The sequence below is a fragment of the Melospiza georgiana genome, chromosome 9 (genome assembly GCF_028018845.1).
Source record: "Melospiza georgiana isolate bMelGeo1 chromosome 9, bMelGeo1.pri, whole genome shotgun sequence".
Taxonomy (NCBI): domain Eukaryota; kingdom Metazoa; phylum Chordata; class Aves; order Passeriformes; family Passerellidae; genus Melospiza; species Melospiza georgiana.
In genome coordinates, this window is record NC_080438.1 from 25,794,055 (window position 1) to 25,813,131 (window position 19,077).

General features: G+C 38.1%; 1 protein-coding gene across 1 annotated transcript in view; it reads right to left on the bottom strand.

The window, feature by feature from the left end:
- Positions 1–3,646: 3,646 nt before the first annotated feature.
- The window catches only part of EPS15 (epidermal growth factor receptor pathway substrate 15), a 47,175-nt gene continuing 31,744 nt past the window's right edge, over positions 3,647–19,077 (bottom strand). The window contains 11 exon segments of the mRNA XM_058030162.1: positions 3,647–5,554; positions 7,414–7,592; positions 10,248–10,410; positions 10,910–10,986; positions 12,169–12,238; positions 13,349–13,485; positions 14,334–14,369; positions 15,632–15,722; positions 16,058–16,132; positions 16,692–16,889; positions 18,745–18,942. Coding sequence (XP_057886145.1) covers positions 5,408–5,554; positions 7,414–7,592; positions 10,248–10,410; positions 10,910–10,986; positions 12,169–12,238; positions 13,349–13,485; positions 14,334–14,369; positions 15,632–15,722; positions 16,058–16,132; positions 16,692–16,889; positions 18,745–18,942 — 1,371 coding nt within the window. The 3' untranslated portion in view covers positions 3,647–5,407.

A 19,077-nucleotide genomic window follows, 5' to 3' on the forward strand; every position in this document is an offset into this window, starting at 1 on the left:
AGGCGGGCGGGCGGCGGGCTCGGCTGGCGCTGCTGCTGCTACTGCTGCTCCCCGGCGGCCGCCGCAGCCCGCTCGCATGGTGTGCGTGGAGCGGCGGCAGCCGGAGCCTCGGCGCATGTTCGGGCAGGGCAGGGCCGGGCCGGGCCGGGCGGAGGGGCCGCCCCCGCAGGTGAGCGGCTGCGGCAGCGCCCGCCCTCCGCCGGCGGCGGGGATGGGATGGGATGGGGTGGGGTGGTAATGGGGATGGGAGGGCACCGGGGGAATGCGGTGCTGCCCCGGGGTTACGGTCCCACCGCAGCGCTCGGGCGGGACCCGGGCGTGTCGCTCTGCACCGGGAACGGCCCAGAGGAACGCGGGCGTCGCTTGCGTGTGCTGGAATTGGGAGTCGTTAATTCCTCTCGAGAAAAAGCATGAGGAAAACATAATTCATATTTCGCCAGGTTTTCAATTAGCTGCACTCTGCAGCTGCTGCCAAGGCAGGGTTTGCCAGGGTGCAGCTGTCTACCCCCAGCGAGTTGTAGCACAGGAGTAACACCCCACAGGGCTCAGACATCAGAGGGACCAAGTTATGACCAAATCACATAAATAATTAGACTTAACTAATTAAATTCTTTCATTTGTTCATTAACATAAAATTAATAAACAAAATAAATATTTACAATTTTAACTCGCCTCTTCCCTTAAAGAAAACCAAACCCACTGAAATTGCAAATAGAATATGCAATACTGAAAAAAATTTGCATTATTTTGGCCATTATTTATGTTATAGTCGTATCAATCACGCAGCTTCAGGGTTACGGGGATAACAGTTCAGAAGAGATTAACAAAAGAAAGGAGCCTGTGCAAGGAAATGAACAAGGCCAAGGAAGGCAAAGGTATACGCGGCCGAGGGAGTGGCAGGACAAACAGAAGGACTGGGTTGACATAAAGAAACAATGGGCACATTAACGGGAACAGTGGGTGTATAAGGTTAAAAAAAGAAGGAATTTATTAGCTGCACACCGACAATGTGGCTCGTGACGTGAGGAACAAGGGGTGGGTGGCAGGACGGGCTCACGCTCCAGCGCTCGGGGTGCAGCTGCTCCCAGGGCAGAGGCAGACATCCAGTGACTGAAGGATGATTCCCTCTGCTGACACCAGCCAACAAGTCATGATTGTCTCCACCAAATCAAGCGTTTTAGCTCAGTGAGGGATAGCAAAAAGAGTTGTGACAAGCACCTTCCCGTGCTTTCTTTGCCAGAAGAGCTGCTTTGGTACAAATGCAAGCCCACGTTTTCCAGAATAAAACACCTGTTTACATACATTCCATTTTCTGGATTGTGAGGCTCATACATTCCAGCTCGCAGCGTTCACCATGAAGCCAGACCTCCTGTGCCTTTCTGCACTTCAGCCCATTGTCAGTAGCCAGTCTAACTTAAACAACATTTTTATTAATAAAATCACCAAAATATACTCTAAATTGCTTTTTACAACTTTTAGAATTAGATATTGTATTAGTAGTATTAATAGTATTGTATGTTTTGTTAATTAATAGTATCGTATATTTGAGAACAGCTCTGCTTTTAATATCTTACAGTAAAATAAAATAAATATTTTAAGTTAAATGGATAGCATATTAAAGAAAATTAGAGAATTTAAATATATGAGTTTAACATTCAACAAGTACTTTACCTTTTTCAGGATTCAGGGTCAGTGATTTGAGCTTCAACTGAATTATTTATTCAGTTAAAATTTTCTGAATGTGGGCCCAGAATGAGATTCACACTCCAAAATCCTCAGAACTGTCTGGAACTCAAGGACTCCAATTTTAAAAATAAGGAGGTCTCAGCAGAGCTTCAGTAAGTATTAAAAAAAATCTACAAGGATTTTACCTGAAAACCCACCAAGTCTTTTAAAATTACTTTTTTCTTTCTAAGTGACCACACCTGTTCATGTAGCATCTCAGGAGAGACTGCATTCTATGGAAAACCATCCTAAAGATCTTCTGGCTTTGAATACAAACATTTCAGTGCTAGTCTCAAGAGAATAAACAGTAATTCTGGCCACACAGGAAAATCAGTCTGTGTGGATCAGAGAGAGCTGGCACATGCAAACCTGAGAGAGCTGGCAACTTGCAGTGTTACAGGATCTCTTGCCAGGACAGACCTCTGAAGTCAAAAGCAAGAATTTCTCCCTGTATTACCAGCAAAATAAACCCTCAAACACCTTGTATAAAACAGCACTTCTGTTAAATACTTTATTTATTTCCAGTTATTTGTATAGTCCTGTATAGGACTGCAACTGGCTGCTTACACCAACAGAGAAAACACCTCATAACTTTGATCCTATCTACAGGATACAAAAGTGAAATGGGACAAAATTCCTTTTACTCTGCTCAAGGTTGTGTTTCCAGATTAGAGCAGTTATGTAACAACTGTGAGACCTGTTATCACTTACAGAACAGGAAATGGCTTCGCATTAAGTGGTTTGTCCATACTCACTTATTAAATCAGCAAGAGATAACTAGAAACAACATCCTGACCTCCTGAACACACATCCAAACAATGCAGCATTTTCCCCCCTCTATCACCTGCTCTAAAAACTAATGCACTTTGTTTTCAGTTAAAATCTAAAGTCCAGGCAGCTCCAGATGTCTCCATTTTGGCACCACAGGAATTCTGAAGTATTCTGAGCAAGGAATGGGAATGCAGCTCTGTTATTTATGCATGTTTTGCTACTCCTCGTTTCTTTAAAGAGCTTGTGGATAAAAATGACTTCTGTTTCAGGATATTACTGACTGATGGCTTGTCAGCTGAGCAATTACAAGTTCCTTCCCACCTTTTCTGGGATAACATTATGCTGTCTTCCCTCCCTTCCTCTTTACTTCTGTGCCTTTTCTAATTTAAGCCTCGGAGGTCCCTGCAAACACAATTCTGCAGAGAATTCAAGAGTTCAGTAACACTAACATAAGCAACTAAACTCCAATCTGCCTACCACAAAAAACAAAACAAAACAAAACAAAACAAAACAAAAAAAAAAAAACACCAAAAAAGATCTTTCATTAGGGAAAATCACTGTTCTCTTCCTTCTTATAAGAAAAAATGGATGCATCTGAAAGCCAGTCTTCATGTTCACACTGGTTAACAACAGAATTAAATTCAAGAGTATTCAATGACATGATATAGAATTCCATAAGAAGAAAACAGGACTTTGGTTGCCAATATTTTGAACATATGTGTTACTTTCCCAACCTTACCCTCTGTTATCTAAATCTGGTTTAATCTAAATTACCATTCTGTCAGTATTGCAAACACAAAACCATGAGTTTGCACATCCCTGCACACAATGACTTAGAAGATTCAGGCTAAAGCACAATGAAGACACTCCAATACTGAAGTCATAATCTAGTAAATATTCAAATTCTGAAACAGCCAATTAAAACTTAGGTAGGTAAATGAAAGTGTTGAGAAGTTACTGGGGAAATAACACAAGACAACACAATTCTGCCACTGGATCCTGCTCCTGTGAATGTGACCCATGGCAGGTGAGAAAGGTGGCAAAGGCCACACACACCAGGCTGCAGTCAGGACACCTCACACTGCATTACATTCACACAATGCTTCACATCTCACAGCACCCTCTTGAAAAAACAGGCAAACAGTTCACATTTATGTACTTAAACTTTATTTCTTCATAATTACAGGCTATTGTTAGAATTTTTAAACAAAAGGGAAGTCTATAAATAGAGGCTAATCCCACCTGAACAAGTTGTTTAAAAAAAAAAACCAACAAAACAAACAGTTAAAACTTCATAAAGTAATGCCATTTAGCTCACAGCAGTGGTTTGTTGGTAGTCTGAGTAAAAGTCCTATAGTCAGAGTCAGTAACATGAAATGTAACATCAAATGACTCAAAACTTTAAATCCCATAAAGGAAAGCAGGAATATATATATAATATATACATATAATATTGTGTTGGTCCACTGAGTATACATTTTTAACAAAAGATAAGAAACTATGTAATCCAGTTAAGCATATGATTTGCAAGATTAGTGTACACTCATTACAAAGATGTATAAGATAAGTTATAACTATTTAATACTTGCAAAATTTTAAGTTACTTTTTTTTGAGCAGGTGTTCAAATGCTCATCTCCCAGTGCAAAAGAAAAACCATCCCAGTCAGGTTACTCATTTTTTCTTAAAAAATTGAAAACCCTCAAACTCGTGCAACAGCAGCATTGACAGGTAATGGGAAGAGCTTAAATATACTGAAGTGTGGCTGAGTTCTCCCCCTTTGCCCCAGTGCTTTGTGTTGAAACACTTCAATTTCCTCAAAAGAAATACCACAGGTTAAAAGTGCAAGAAAAAAACCCCTTCTAGATGTTTATGCTGCTGCCATCCATTTTTCTTACATAGGGCACAAGATTCTTGTTTTTTGGAATTATTTTAATGAAACTGATTTTCCAAATAGAATTAATTCAAAATGAGCAATAAGTTATTTTCATTAAGTTATTTTCATTAACATTCTATCAATCCTACTCTGACTCAGTGACCATTCAGAAATCATTCAGTTTAAGGTGCAACTATCAGTTGGCATTCAATAAATTACATATACAGAAAACAACTGTGGTTAAAAAAAAATAGAAATCAGACTACCTGTTTTTTCTTTCTATTTTCAATCCTATGTCAAATGGAACTCATTAAGTTGCCAGTTCAGCTGCATATTTCACAGGCAAATGTGGCTCAAATAGCAGTGGGGTCTCACAATTTGACAGTCACCTTAGCTAACAGCAAATACACATGAATTTTCAGTTTAATTTGCTTTATAAAACAAAATAACAGGTCTGTCTTAAAACCTATGATCATGCAGGAAAAGCAATAAAAGTTTCAGAAAGACATACTCTTTCTGATGGAGACTTCATGAAGATTATGTTAAACCCAACATAAAATCTTCAATGAGGAGAAAAAGAATCTATATGCATACATATAAAATAAAGCACTCTCCAACTCTGGCATTACTAAAACCCCTTCAGAAGAAGAAAAGGTTTCCAGTGACTAACTGCTTGATGGGAGACAGTCAGCCATGACAGAATAATTGCTGTGTTCACTTTATGCTCAATTACCAACTGCTGATAGATTACAGTCAAACCCCAATCTCTCTAACTGCATTTTAAACTGATTTGCTTTCAGCTGGGAAAAGTACTTTGCTCTCCTGAAAACTTGAGAGAAACTGAATGCTAAACTTAACAATTATTCAAACAATAACCAAAAGGATTAAATTTAGCAGAAACATTCACATCACTTTCAGAAATTTAAAACCTTTCATAGTTTCTTGTATATATGCATTTTGTGATTAACATTTAAATAGGTTAGGTACTCAGGAAAAGGGACAAAACAGTTTACATCAGATAAATCTTATTCTAGACTTCATGCTTCTGATATTTCAGATTTACTGAGTGCAATAGCCAGTTCCAAGTCTTCTTGCTCTTGCTGTTTTAGTCTTGCCAATCTTTCTTTTTCTTCTCTCTCACTTTCTCTCTTAGCCCATTCAATCATGTCTTCCTCAGTAGAATACTGCAAGTTTAAAAGACAAAATAATACAGATTAATAATACAGTGAAAATTATTACTGTCCAAACAGTCAGTTTAAGGGAAAATTAGTTTCTCAATAATTGTACATATTCTAGTCTTCAAATATTACTTGTTTTGTAGTTGTAATAGACTATATTGGATTAGTCTAAGGTTTAACAATTAAGAAGTGCACTGAAGCCATCAAAAGGATGTATTTTAATGAAATATGCCATGTTTCAAATTTCAGTATTAAGTTTCTAAAACATTACTGAGCAGAAAGTGCTATAATTTAAATACAGTTTTATTTGGTTAAATACCAGTCCATACAAGAAAACCTTTGAATAAATCAGGAGAACATTTTGCAAAGCACACTCCTATTCACACTGTAGGCTGTCCTGATTTATTCTGCTTTCATTAGGGATGACTTTTTCAGTGAAAATGACTGCAAAAATTTAGCTGTAGACTGACTGTTTCTGAATGTGCAGATGACAAATATTGCTGCCAAGAAGCAGCAAAATGATAAGGGTAACTGTGGAGTTAGAAAGCTGGTAGTAATACAGAGAAAGGTCAGCATGATATTAGAGGGGAAAAAAGAACAGATTATTTCCATGGATATTGATGAGAACCGATTGTGAACTAAACACCTCTGGCACAATGGTTATAAATCAGAGAGAGCTAAGGGTATTATCTTAAATAAAGCCCAAAAGATTATGCTAAAGTTTCTTCCTAGCAAACATGCAGAAAAATGAAGAGGTAGGTGAAGCCTCTGTCCTCACAGATGTCCCAGCATTAACTGAAAGGGTTAGAGGTTAGAGACTCCAGATCTCTGCCCTGAGCTGCTTCTTGGGGAAATAAAAGCAGAAATACCTCAGTTTTCTCCATGGTGCACTCAGTATTTTCAGTAACTGCAGCTGGAAAATAACACTATTTCCTTCACAAAGACAATGAACATTTTTGCCACTCCTCTCAAGGTGGCTCCTCAATCTCCCTAACTGCTGCCATGGATGGATAACCACATTTCAGAAGTTACCATGCTCCAAGACACACCAACCAGTGCAAGTCTACTTTGAGAGCCTGACAATTCTTAGTTTACTTCAATCAAGCATGTAGCTTATTAGGCCTGAACAGAGAGAGCAGTATGGTCAAGATACTGTAAATGCAAATTGCATTTAACAGGACTGAAAGTGAGATGATGCCTTTCAAAACTTCTACTTGCAAAAGCTCAAAAGAAAAAAAATAATATATAGGCATGCACAAACCTTTAGATTTGCTTCTACTGCTTGGACACCACGACTTCTATGAAATGAATTCTGGTTATAAAGAGACACTTACTATTTTACTTCATTGTGCATAAGTCTGGAATTTACTAACCATTCAAAACTCATCAAATTATATTTCATTAACATACACTGTTATGAGGCTGTTTATCAGTATTTCAGTACATTAAAATTATGACCAAACAGTTCAGTGGCAGTTGAATTAAAATCACATTTTGGTTTATTTTTAATTGGGTAGTTAACAGTGTGCTTGTTATAGATTTGTAATTTAAATCTGCTGCACACATTGATAAAATGGATAATCCCTAGAACATAGATATTTTTGAAATCCTCTCCTCTAAAATCTAGAAGGTATGAAAAAAGGCATAAAACCAATGTGATTTAAACGTTAACTACAACATTTTGCAGCATTTTGTTTTAGGACAGCCTCAGCTGTAAACTAAATGTAAACACTATTTTTAACTGGAAGCAATATCCCTTGTGTACATGGGATATGTTTTAATAATTTAAATTAGACTGAAGACTTCAGTGTGAACATTTCAAAGCTGCTGTTATACTGAAACAAATGTAAAAAGTGTTTACTCACAGTACTGAAGTTTGCAAAATTGTTGGGGTCAGCCTCTTTACTGATGCTGGTGGGAGCAAATGGATCACAGAATAGATCTGCTTCTCGTTCTTTGGGAATGTCTGGGGTGGGGAAAGGCTGAAATGGGTCGCTCGACTTAAAGGAATCTGAAGAGTCTATTTGATTGATAGGTCTTTTCCCTTAGATTAAAATGAATTTAAAATGAATTTCAGATAGCAGGTAATAACATGCCACAACTAGTAAAAAAAACCCCATTGAAAAGCTACTTAGAATGCAACCTCTTCCCACAAACTAGTGGAGCTGTAGTTTCAGGGGAAGGGTTCCAATTTAAAAAATGAGGGTACAGCCCACACTTTCTGAAAGGGTAATCAGGTAAAAAGCAACACATGTATGTTAATGAGTCAGGAGCAGTTATATATAATTAACTGTTTTGGAAAGAGAATTTCTAACAGTTTTGAGCACCTATTCTATCAGCACAGTATTGTTTTCTGATTATCAGCTGTTCTTTGATCATTCCAGCAAGGCTCTTTTATTATTTCTTTGGATCAAGTTAGCACAATTTTATTCAGATAGCAGAAATACATTACATTTATAAGTTTTCAAAAAGTTTTCTCCCTATGCTAAGACCAGGAATTTCTGCAGTTTAAAACAAGGAGTATGATAACAGCAATCACAGGCTGAGCTGCTTTGTTAATTCTTGCCTAAGAAGTTGAAAATAAACAGAATCAGGGAGAAACCCCCACTTATTCTGTTGGGGTTTTTTCAGCTTAACCCCAGTCAACTTTCAACAGCATTGAGGACATTAATCCAATGACTTCCAAGAAGAGCTGAGCTGAATTTCACGCCACCACTCCCTCTGTAGGTTACTGTTTACACAAGAGGTTTCAGTGCAGTTTCCTGAATTCTGCTACCAGTGGTTCCACACTTGCAGTGGCTGTATTTTAGAACTTGCTTCTGCTTCCATTTCAGATTAAAACTACAGAATTGAACAAAGGTGCTTATTATTTCACATAAAATTTTTGAAAATTAACCTAAAATTACTTCATAAGATGAAAAGAGATTCTCATCTGGCAATGATTTAGAGATTTGGAGAACATCCCCTGGGAAACATATGATTTACTCAGACACTTCCCAGCTAACGCTGCTATCTCTCTCACTGATGATGTTCTATCCATGTATCACTCTGCTGCCCCATCCCTGCAAGTGTTCAAGGCCAGCCTGGATGGGACTTTGAGCCACCTGCTCTGGAGAAAGGTGTCCCTGCCTGTGGCAGGGGCTTGGAACTGAATGATCTTTAAGGTCCCCTATAGCCCAAACCATTCTATGATTTTACAGTTCTGTTATTCACAAATAATGCCTGCCTATTTCTTGAAAAATGGAGGAGAAGCATCTCCAAATGACAACCAGGGAGTTTTATTTCTGCCTGGGAAGGGTTAATAGCTGTAAGAATACAAAATACACAATCACCAAATCTTCCCCGAAATCAAAAAATTGGGAATGTTTATCAGTATCTAGAGAAGCAAGAGAATTCAGAGGCAATAGCCCTTCTACACTTTTTCCAGTAGAGAGAAGAACTACAAGAAAGATTTTGGGGTATTTCTTTGGAAAAGCATTCCACTGTTTCAAATCAAACCCAGGAAGTAATTAGAAATAATTACATTTAAGTAAACAGATTTTATTTCCATTAGGAAAATAATCAATTGGGAATGGTTATCAAAATAATCACATTTTTAGTGTGCATATCAAAACCACCTATTTTTTTCCCAATTATCTGCTGCTGAGGAAGCTGCTGCTCCACCCCTAGAAGCTTGCCTTCCAAAAGTGCACCATGTCACAGCCACAACCCTTTTTATGTTTAAATAAGGACCAACATCAAACATTCAAATTATCACCACTTGCCATGTCAGCTGTTTTAATATTATTTACAATGGAAATTGCAAGGTATTAGCATGAACCAGATCTCACACCAACATTAAAAATCAAACAGCTGAGTTTAAACTTCAGTATGAGCACTCCTGTATCTACTGTGCTCCCCTTCTTTTGAGGAAAAGATGAATAAATGTTTAACTTTCATGCCAGTTTCTCAAAACACCTTAAAACTCATCCCCTTAGTGTAATAGTGAAACAAATGATGCAGTAGAATTTTTAAAGACAATGAAACAGAGGACAGAAATTTTTAAAAGAATACTAGATATATATTCTACTATGTTTGCAAAACCAAATTGAGAGCGAGGAGCCTGTTGTAATATGGCCTTGCTGCAAGCACAAGAAGGTGCTGTTATGCATGATAATCATGACCTTTTCTGGAAAGCAGGGTGGTTTGTGCCATGGAACATCCCAGAAACTCCTCTATCACTGAGGAGAAAACAGCCCAGGGAACTTGGCTTTATTACTGTTACTGCTACAGACCTCTGGCAAGGCCACCTAGAAAAAGTTAACCTGAAAATCTAAGCCAGTTCTTTAACCCTATTTAATTCATTTCCCATTAAACCCATCTGTGTTTCCAATGTATAAAGCACACGAAATTCTCACTTTAAGCATAATTTAATTCAAGATTCACAGTGTAGCACATTAGCAACCATTTAACTCGCAGCTATGCTGTGTTCTTGCACACACTTGTAACAAGTCTTTTTTCCTGTTTTCTAAATCCTTTGTGTCTTCAAACTGCAATCCCAAACACCATGCAAAACTTTGAGGAAACAATCAGGAATGGACTTGTTTCACATCTTGCTCGTTTATTTTAAATTGAGACCCTTTACCCTCCCCTCATGATTCCTGTCCCTCTGCCAACGTGAAGCAGCTGATTGTGAGCACATCTCAGTGTCAGCTCTTACCAGGTGGTGGAGGACAGGGTCTGGTGGGAGTTCCTGTCTTAGGGGGCAGTGCAGGAGGAACATCCTCATTTTTAGCTGGTGCTTCCTCAAACAAGTTTTTAGTTATGGTGACACTGCTGACAGAGCCTGATGTGGAAGAGCTAAAGGGATCCTCATTGTTGGCCTTCAAAAAACAAAACAGCAACACACACATTTTCAGTGCAGTGCTACCAGACATTCTCTTCAATATTACAGTATTAAATCAGAACTAAAAGTCTGGACTAAGGCTAAAGAAAATACTTTTGTTTGTTTTTACAAATATCCACATACTCCAGAAGACTGAACAGAAAGAAAAATCAGGAATGGTTACTGTGCATAACACTATAAAGTTGAAAGCAGTTAAACATGCAAAAGTAATACTTTTGCTGCTAAAATCAGCAAATTCACAAATAAATAAATAAATTATAGCATCACTGGAAATAGAGAGAAAATACTTATCAAGCCAAAAAGATTACATTGCATTCTTCACAGAATTTCAGGACAATTTGCTATCAAGACCTCTTTCAAGCAAATCAGCCATTATAAATGTTTAGTAGTGGCAAAACTGTAATGAAACTGAGTAAGCTTTGCCTTGTCACTGCAGTTTCATGCATTTTCTGTGAGCAGCAGCAGCTCCACATTACCTTGGACAGCGTGCTGAAGTCAGCAAAGCCACCTTCAAAGGATTCACTTCCAAACAGGGAGGCAAAGGGGTCTGTAGCTAAATACACAAATCAAGCCAAGAATAAGATTAAAACTTAAATATAAAAGACTGAAAAGAAAAATTCCCACTACTATTACTACTAAATAGCAACTACTACATATTTTGCAACTTAAAGTAATTCAAGTGAGGTATTTTATGTGGTGAGTGCTTCAATTTATTAAGTAACTTTTTCAAAAACTCTAAGTGTCAACTTCCAATTAGGAACAATAAATGTCCTGAACAAGAAATAATTCAAAAGAAATACTGGTAAGTTTTCCTACATAAAAAAATATTAAATTCCACTGAAAGTATCAAATAAGCATACTACTGGAAATGTTCTACTGAGATACATGTATGTATACACACAGAGGTGTTTTTTGTGTGTATACACCCATACGTTTACAGACATATATATATATAAAAATTTATGTGTGTATATATATACAAATATGAAACAGAGCTCTTTTCTGACTGCAGAGCCCCCTGAACCTCATATCATCCCAGTCTAATTCAACAGTACCTTTTCATTCTCATGTGCCTAAAGTATGTGAAGCTGCTACTGTATAGTAGAGCAGGAAGTGCCATACTCACTTCTGCATCTCTAAAAAACACCATTTTTGCCCTAGAACTAAAATGAACAGGTTTACAATACAAAATCACACATAGACTCCTGTTTTGAATTATCACTTGTCAGTGCAGTTTAGGAAAATAGGAGTTAAGAATCTTCCCTAAAACATCTTTAGCCCTCAGATGAGAGAGGGTCACAGAAGGAGCAAACTTGAGCAGTAAAAAATTTCAATGGAGGAGTTACTGTATTCCACATCTACTCTTGTGGTGCAGAACTATCCTGATGTCACTTACACAGTAACATGAAATCCCTGAAAACAACCCTAATGGGAAGCAGTACAGACCATGCAAACAGCCCAAACACTTAGATCAGGAACTGCCCCAGTTTTAGTAAAGCAGAGGAACAGTTTTTGTGGAATCAGTGTTCAGTGACACACACCACAGATAGAGTCAATTTTGAGTTATAAACATCCCTCCTGAAAACAGGCACCTTATGTCACACTTTTTGGGAAAATTCAGAACACATGAGAAATCCCTATAATGCTCTGTTGCAAATTCAGTTAAAAGACTAGAAACAAAAGCAAGCAAAAGCACAAATAAAACCCAAGCTTGATATGTACAATCTACTTTTACCTAGATCATTTGATGTAGTGACAGTGGTTCCACCAGGAGCAAAAGGGTCATTCTTCTTTGATATCTCTGTCTAAAATAAAAAATTCCTTTGGAGGGAAATTTGTTTTCAGCTTAAAAGATTCTTCAATCTAAGAATACAGTCACCATTTATTTTAGTTTAGAAGTTGTAGGATAACACATTCTGAAAATAGCTTTTATCAGCACCAGTAAACAAGCCTATTAACAGAAACTCTTCCTCTCTGTTTTGATTAATACTTTGAAAGGATAGAAACAAGGTACAATATGTGCAACATACTTGGTAACAGCTAATGCAACAGTCAACAATATCTACTGCTCATTTTGGTCTCAGATTTCTACTACCAGAGCCATCTTCAAGGAGATCTAAGATTTCAGCACTCCAGAGAGGTGTGGTAACGCATTTAGGATGAATGCATAACTTCAGTTCTGAAGTACAGATCTCAAGAATCCACTGCTAATCGCACAGCACAGCTCTGACCTCCCTGGTTTTTCATTCCTTAGGACTGTAATAAGACCAAGAGCTGATTAGAACATCAAGACTTTGAAAAGGATAGTGTGCTGAGTACTACAAACTGTAGAAATCTAATTTTTTGAAGACCTTTGGTGATTCTTATTTAAAAAAACCAAATCACACCAAAACCTAAACATACACTTACAGAAAAATCTGACTTTTCTGAGGGGAAACCCCATATACCACATCAGATTTCAGATAAAATACAGCACATAGTTCTTGATCTTATAGCATGTGGAGGCAAAAATCAAGTGTCTGAGCATAACCTGGTGAGGTTGATCCTGACTTTCTTTCCATTTATTATGTTCCACCAACTAATAGAGTTGTTGGAGAGCTATAAAGCTTAACAGAGCTTAAGTCATTGTTAAATAATGACAGAGCTTAAGTCATTACTGTCAAATGCTCTTAGCTGTGGAGCAATGAAGATCCACAATTAAATATTTTAAAAATGTTTTTATTTTTACTTCTATTGCATCTGTGACTACTTCTGGAAAACAGGACACAAAAAGACAAGACAGAGCCAGGGGATCAGAGGTAACCTTTATATGATTTCTGAATATCAATTTTTCACAGCATGTCTAAATGTACAAAACAGGTAATTTTGTCCAAATCACACAGAGAAAGCAGTAAAAGGTGTGACACCAGACTTACTGTGGTATTATTACTGTTGTCTGCAGAACTAAATGGATCAGTGCCAGCAGTCACAAAGGGGTCGGTGGAGGATTGTTTGAAGAAAGAGTCAGATGCAAAAGGGTCTGAGCCTTTGAAGGGATCACCACCAAAGGGATCTGAAAAGTAAACATCTCCCTAATATTTCTGCTTGCTTTACTTAACTGTTATCTTAAAAACTAAACAATGTATCACCTTTTTTTCATACTGCTGCAAAGTGACACATTTAAGCCCGAGGACCTTTGAAGTAGGAAAATCGCCTGTGAATAATTTGTATTCTGTGATTCAAAACATCAGACAAGACAATGTTTTCTGCACATCATGGAAACAGCAGTTCCAGAATCATCTCAGCATATAGGTTCTTTAACCAAGCCCCTAAAAATGAAGCATTTTACAAAACCTAATGCTCCTAAGGACTCTCCTGCCCTCCTCTCCTGCACTTCCCAAGCCCAATGGATGTTTCTTATTTGGCACTTGGTGCTCAACCCTATTTTACTATTGCTTTCCCACTGGTTATTTGGCTTTTTTGCCACCAGTAACTTCACTCAGGACCAAGCAAAAAATCCAATGACATTGCCTACACAGCTGATCTAAAAGGAGACTTCCCACCTGTTCAATACTTGACTCTAAAGGAAGTTGGTATGTTAAGAGCCTTTAAAAGTGCACAATCCTACTACTTTGCAAATAAAACAGGCAGCAAGTGTTTGGGGCCTTCTGTTCACCACCTTCACACACTTAAATTCCAGCTAAGGAACGTCCAACGAGAGCAAAATTCACTGGCAAAGGACTTATCTTTTTAAGAGAGAAGCTTTTACACAAGTGGCCAGGTGCTAATGTCACATATATTCTATCATGACTTTTTGTGGCATTTCCACCTACTTTTTTTCTCTGAAAGTGGTGACAATTTTCCCCACTAGCAAGAACCATTTAGAAAAACAAACACATTATGAGTTATAAAGGTACTTACCAATTTTTCCAAAAGGGTCATCTTTGAAGGGATCACCTGTTCAAAAGAAAAGCAAATATTCATTAAAGAGCTTATTATCATCATGAAACACACAGAGAATCAGCCATCAGCTGCATTTCCGTTGGCTGTTGTCCACAAACCCCCACATTCTGCAGTATTACCACTGCAGTAATCCAGGCCAGCTACTGAGATGAGTCCCAGGTTTGTTTAATGGTCACACACACTGTGGATGGCAGCTCCTAAGTGCTCACTTCAGTACTGGATGCATGATCCCAGCTCATTTCTACTTTCTCATGTTCATCTGAGAGATACCCTGTCTCTTAGCTGTAGGTACCTACCCCTGAATATACTGAGTGCTCAAAGCCTAAAAGTTTGGTTTTTAACAGACCTTTTCTCTTCTGAAAGGCCTTGTCATGTGCTGTAAGACTTCAATATAAACAAAAATCAAGCAGTATCTACACAGAAACATTCAAGCTGCTTTAAATTAGTTTAATTTATTCATAAAATATTTAATCTGCACTGACATTCTTTCAGAAGCCAAGTGATCTGAAACAAATTTAGTTTATTTTCCTTTCAAAGCAATACAAGCTAAATTGATCACACCATGTTGATCTGAAAGGGTGTAAAATCATATTAATGTGGCAGAAAACATCTGCTTCAGCAGTTAATTTAAAATAACTCCCCTTTCCCAATCAGTTCCATATAGGCAGATCATTCCTTCCATAAAAAATAAGAGCAGAGCAACATCATTCGTCAATGGCAAGTTCTTAAAATAAAGCCCAGCACTTCCACAAGATGAACAGATGGTGCAGCTCCACATTACCTTGTTCTGAGAGCCAAACTCCCCAGAAGTAGGCCAGAGCCATTCATTCTGAACCACCCACACCCTCCCCAGAGCAGAGCCCAGAGAACCCTCTGCTGCCCTCTTTGTGCACTGGGGCTGTCAGTCAGATCAGTGACACCACACACACCACAGGCCTGCCCACACCTCTACAGCCAAAATGCCACCAGGGCAGAGGCACGGAGGGGATGGGGAAGAGAAGTCCTCAGGAGGAGCAATGAGGGAAAGGAGACATTTTCAGAGCTCATGAGGAAGTCCAGCTGAAGGAAGGAGAAACACCCCAGAACTCTCATTTCTATAACTTCTATTTCTGTAATGCTATTGGCTTCAGGCTCCTGTCACCCACACATCCTCAGATTTATCCTATAAAGAGCAGTCTCAAGGTGAAGATGAGTCTGATGCATTCACACAAGATCTGTTTCTGCAAATCTGCACTTGGAGAGAAATATTTACTTACTGCCAACAAAAGGGTCAGACTGGAAGAACTCTAAGCTGGCTTCAGAAACTAGATCAGGCAAGGGATTAGACTCAGCATCAAATGGATCTTCCTGGGCAATGCAGACAGAGAGAAACATATTAAATTTTAAAGACTTGCAAGGATGGAAAACACTTATGTCACCTCCTGTTACCATTCAGTGGTTTCTTAAAACTTAAGGCAGAGACAGCCAGAACTCTATATAATTCATCAATGGAGATCCAAAATATTGTTCAAAAACCTGCCTGCTACACAAGATGAAATGTTTTCAAGACATCACACTAAATAAAACCAGTAGGAAGTGACAATTATTCCTCTATTGTTGTATGATTATCATGCAAGCCTGAAACAGTTTAACCAGGATTTTTTTAAGCTACTTTTTCCTTCCCCAAACCTGAATAAACTCACTTTTTTGGTAACAGTTGCAGCTGGGGTCTCTTTCTCTTCTCCTACAGAGACTGCTGTTTCAGGACTATTCCTTATCTGTACAAGGGTAAAAGCAATTCACCATAAATAAGTAAATGTAAGACTGCACAATAAAATTTGAAGTTTTAAATAAAATCACAGAATATACAAAAGCATATTTCAAGAGGTTCATACTCATTATAGCACATACTTTAGTGTTTCATAAACCCTGTAAAAGTTTAAAAAAAAATAAATCACGAATCTACTGAGACATAAGGAGGAACATTTAAAGCAAGACAGTTTTAGATTTTCTATACTTTTCCTTATTCTGCTCTCATTGCACCAAATGGAGACAGCTGCTCTCCTTTAATGTTAAGTCTGCTATTCAATTTATGATATTTTGCTTTGGAAATAAATACAGGAAAAAAATGTTACTGCTACTTTGTAGGCAAACTAAAATTACCTCCTTATCTGCTTATGAACTTTCAGAGATGTGGAAACACAGTACCTCAGAAAAACACTCTGAAATTTCAGTTGTGCAAATGTTTAAAAACATAATCAATCTTGGTACATTCTTAACTTATTCCAACTTCACAGCTGCAATGCATCATGATCAAGCAAGCAAAACACTACTCACTGGAGACACACAGTTTGTTTGTTCCTCTTCTGCTACACTTTCCCTCTCAGCATTCTCATTAAGGTTTGCAGTTTCACTGCTGCTGTTGCTAAGACTAGAATGATCCACAGTTCCATTAACAAGTGTACTATGGGGCTGAGAGTGCCAGCTAAATTGGTTATTTTCCAGTTCTTTCAGCTCAAGAAGCTTTGTCTGCACCTGTAAACAGAAATAAATGTATTAGCATCAGTATGGCAGCACATGGAGTCCAGTAAATGTCATATTTCCTAAATATAAGGTGAGTGATATATGTCTGAAAATCTTATTTTCAAAAGCTAATATAATAAAAACCCATTCTGTCAATCAAAGGGTGAAATTTGAGAGATAAGCGAAAACTTATTTAGCAGAAGTGCAGACTGGTTGAAGGACACACCTTTTGCCAGGGAAGAAGAGACTGTGCCACTGGCAACACCAAGGCTTGTTGCTATTCAAACTCATCAGCAAAGTTGCAAAGGTTTCAGGGTTTTTTTGTTTGTTTAGTTTTGCTGGGGAGTTTTGGTTTCTTTTTTTTTTTTTTCTTATTTTTATTTTGGACTGGGGTTTGTGTGTGTGTGTGTGGTTTGGGTTTTTTTCCTAGATTATGTATTTGCAATTTCCTTAAACTCAAAATAAAAAAGGCTTTATCAGAACTCTCATCTTCCAAGAAGGAACATTATGATTTCATTATCATCTCCCACATGACTTCTGAAGTCTACAAAAGCCAAGTCTATCTTCCTAAGCAGACACTTACATTCATCTGATATTATTTCAGCAATATGATTAATGCAGTGCCTTACAGCAAATATTTACAACCAACCTGCCAGTTATGAAGGAATTACTGGATCTGGCAGGTTATGCAGAAGAATAAACCTAGTCCAGATATTTGGGTGCCTAAATCCCATTGAACCCTGCTAGGTCAGTGACCTAATAGAGTTATTGGGGTGTCAGCAAAGACACCACCAAGTGCCTTTCAAGTTAACTGACCTCTCACCAGCCATTAGAAAATCTTGTCTAAAGCACCAAAGCACCTACTGTTCCTTATTTAGGAGTCAAGAGCAATAAAGTCAGATGTACTGTTATAAAACCTAGTAAAATAATGTCTATAGTACAGTCAAGCATAACCACTTATATTATCAGTCTCAAATCTGTTCATGGCAAGCACTCCTTGCCATATAAAAACACTGTAGTGGTATAACCTTCTCTCCACCTGTGATGGAATGATGAAAAAATCCATTTGTTTACTTCTCAGCTTCTAAACTAAAAGCCATATTTCAAAATTATGGATGTTGTAAGACTCGTTAGCAAGTTACAGATGTGAATTGTGTGAAATGACCAACCCTGAGGTCAGCCATTTCTAGGGTTTCAAAGGGAGGCTTTGCCTTTTGTTTTCAACCTGGTACCAGTGTGAGTGGCTAATACATAACACAGCTGGCAACAGGGAAGGGGAACCATGAGGAAAGGGTGTGCAAGCTCAGGCATCACCAAAGTTATAACAAATCCCTGATTACAGAGAGGAACTGAAAGTGCTCATGCAACAGCAGCCACTTCAAAGCACAGGGATCTCTCCCTCTCAGGGTCTCATCTCAACCCAATTTCTTCTTCTATCCACCTCACTTTCCCACCTCAAAAATGCACTAAGTAAATGCTATCAGTAATTTTATACTGACATCACATCAATTAAAGAATAGTGAGAGCATGCCCCAGACCATGGAGGATGAAAACTTCAATAACTACTGGACACAGAGAATTTAAGTCTGCATCATCCATTTTTCATTCACTACATTATGACAAATTATTTATGGACTATAATAAATTAATCCCTTTGATTAATAAAAGACCATGAAGTATTTTGAGTGACTTAAGTCAGCCTCTAAAAATCCTAACAATTACTAGCACAGAACACATGTGTAAGTAACTAAAGACAAGAGCAAACAGTGAAGAAAAAAGGAAACAACGCCTTCCCCTTAAGGCAAACCACACTAAAGGTTTCCAGCTCAAAATATTTTTGGGGGGTGGGTCTTTCACACTGCCTTACTGAATTGATTTCCTGTTGTGAATCCTGCAGATGTTGCTGAAGAGGTCCCAGCTGTGCTTTCCCAGACTCTATGCAATGCTCAAGCTCTGCAGTTTCTTGCTGCAGGCGACTCAGCTCCTCTTGGGCTTTGGTCAGTTCATCTTCATAGGCTGAAATCTTTGATTCCTGGCTTGTTATTTCAGCCTTCAGCATGGCAATCTAAAGCATGAACAGTATTTCAAGTCAAAAAAAACAACCCCCAAAACCCACAACCAAAAACCCACACATCCAAATACTATTATTTATGACCAGAAAAAGTTAAAAAATCTCATAGCTATTGCAGAGGTTATAGAT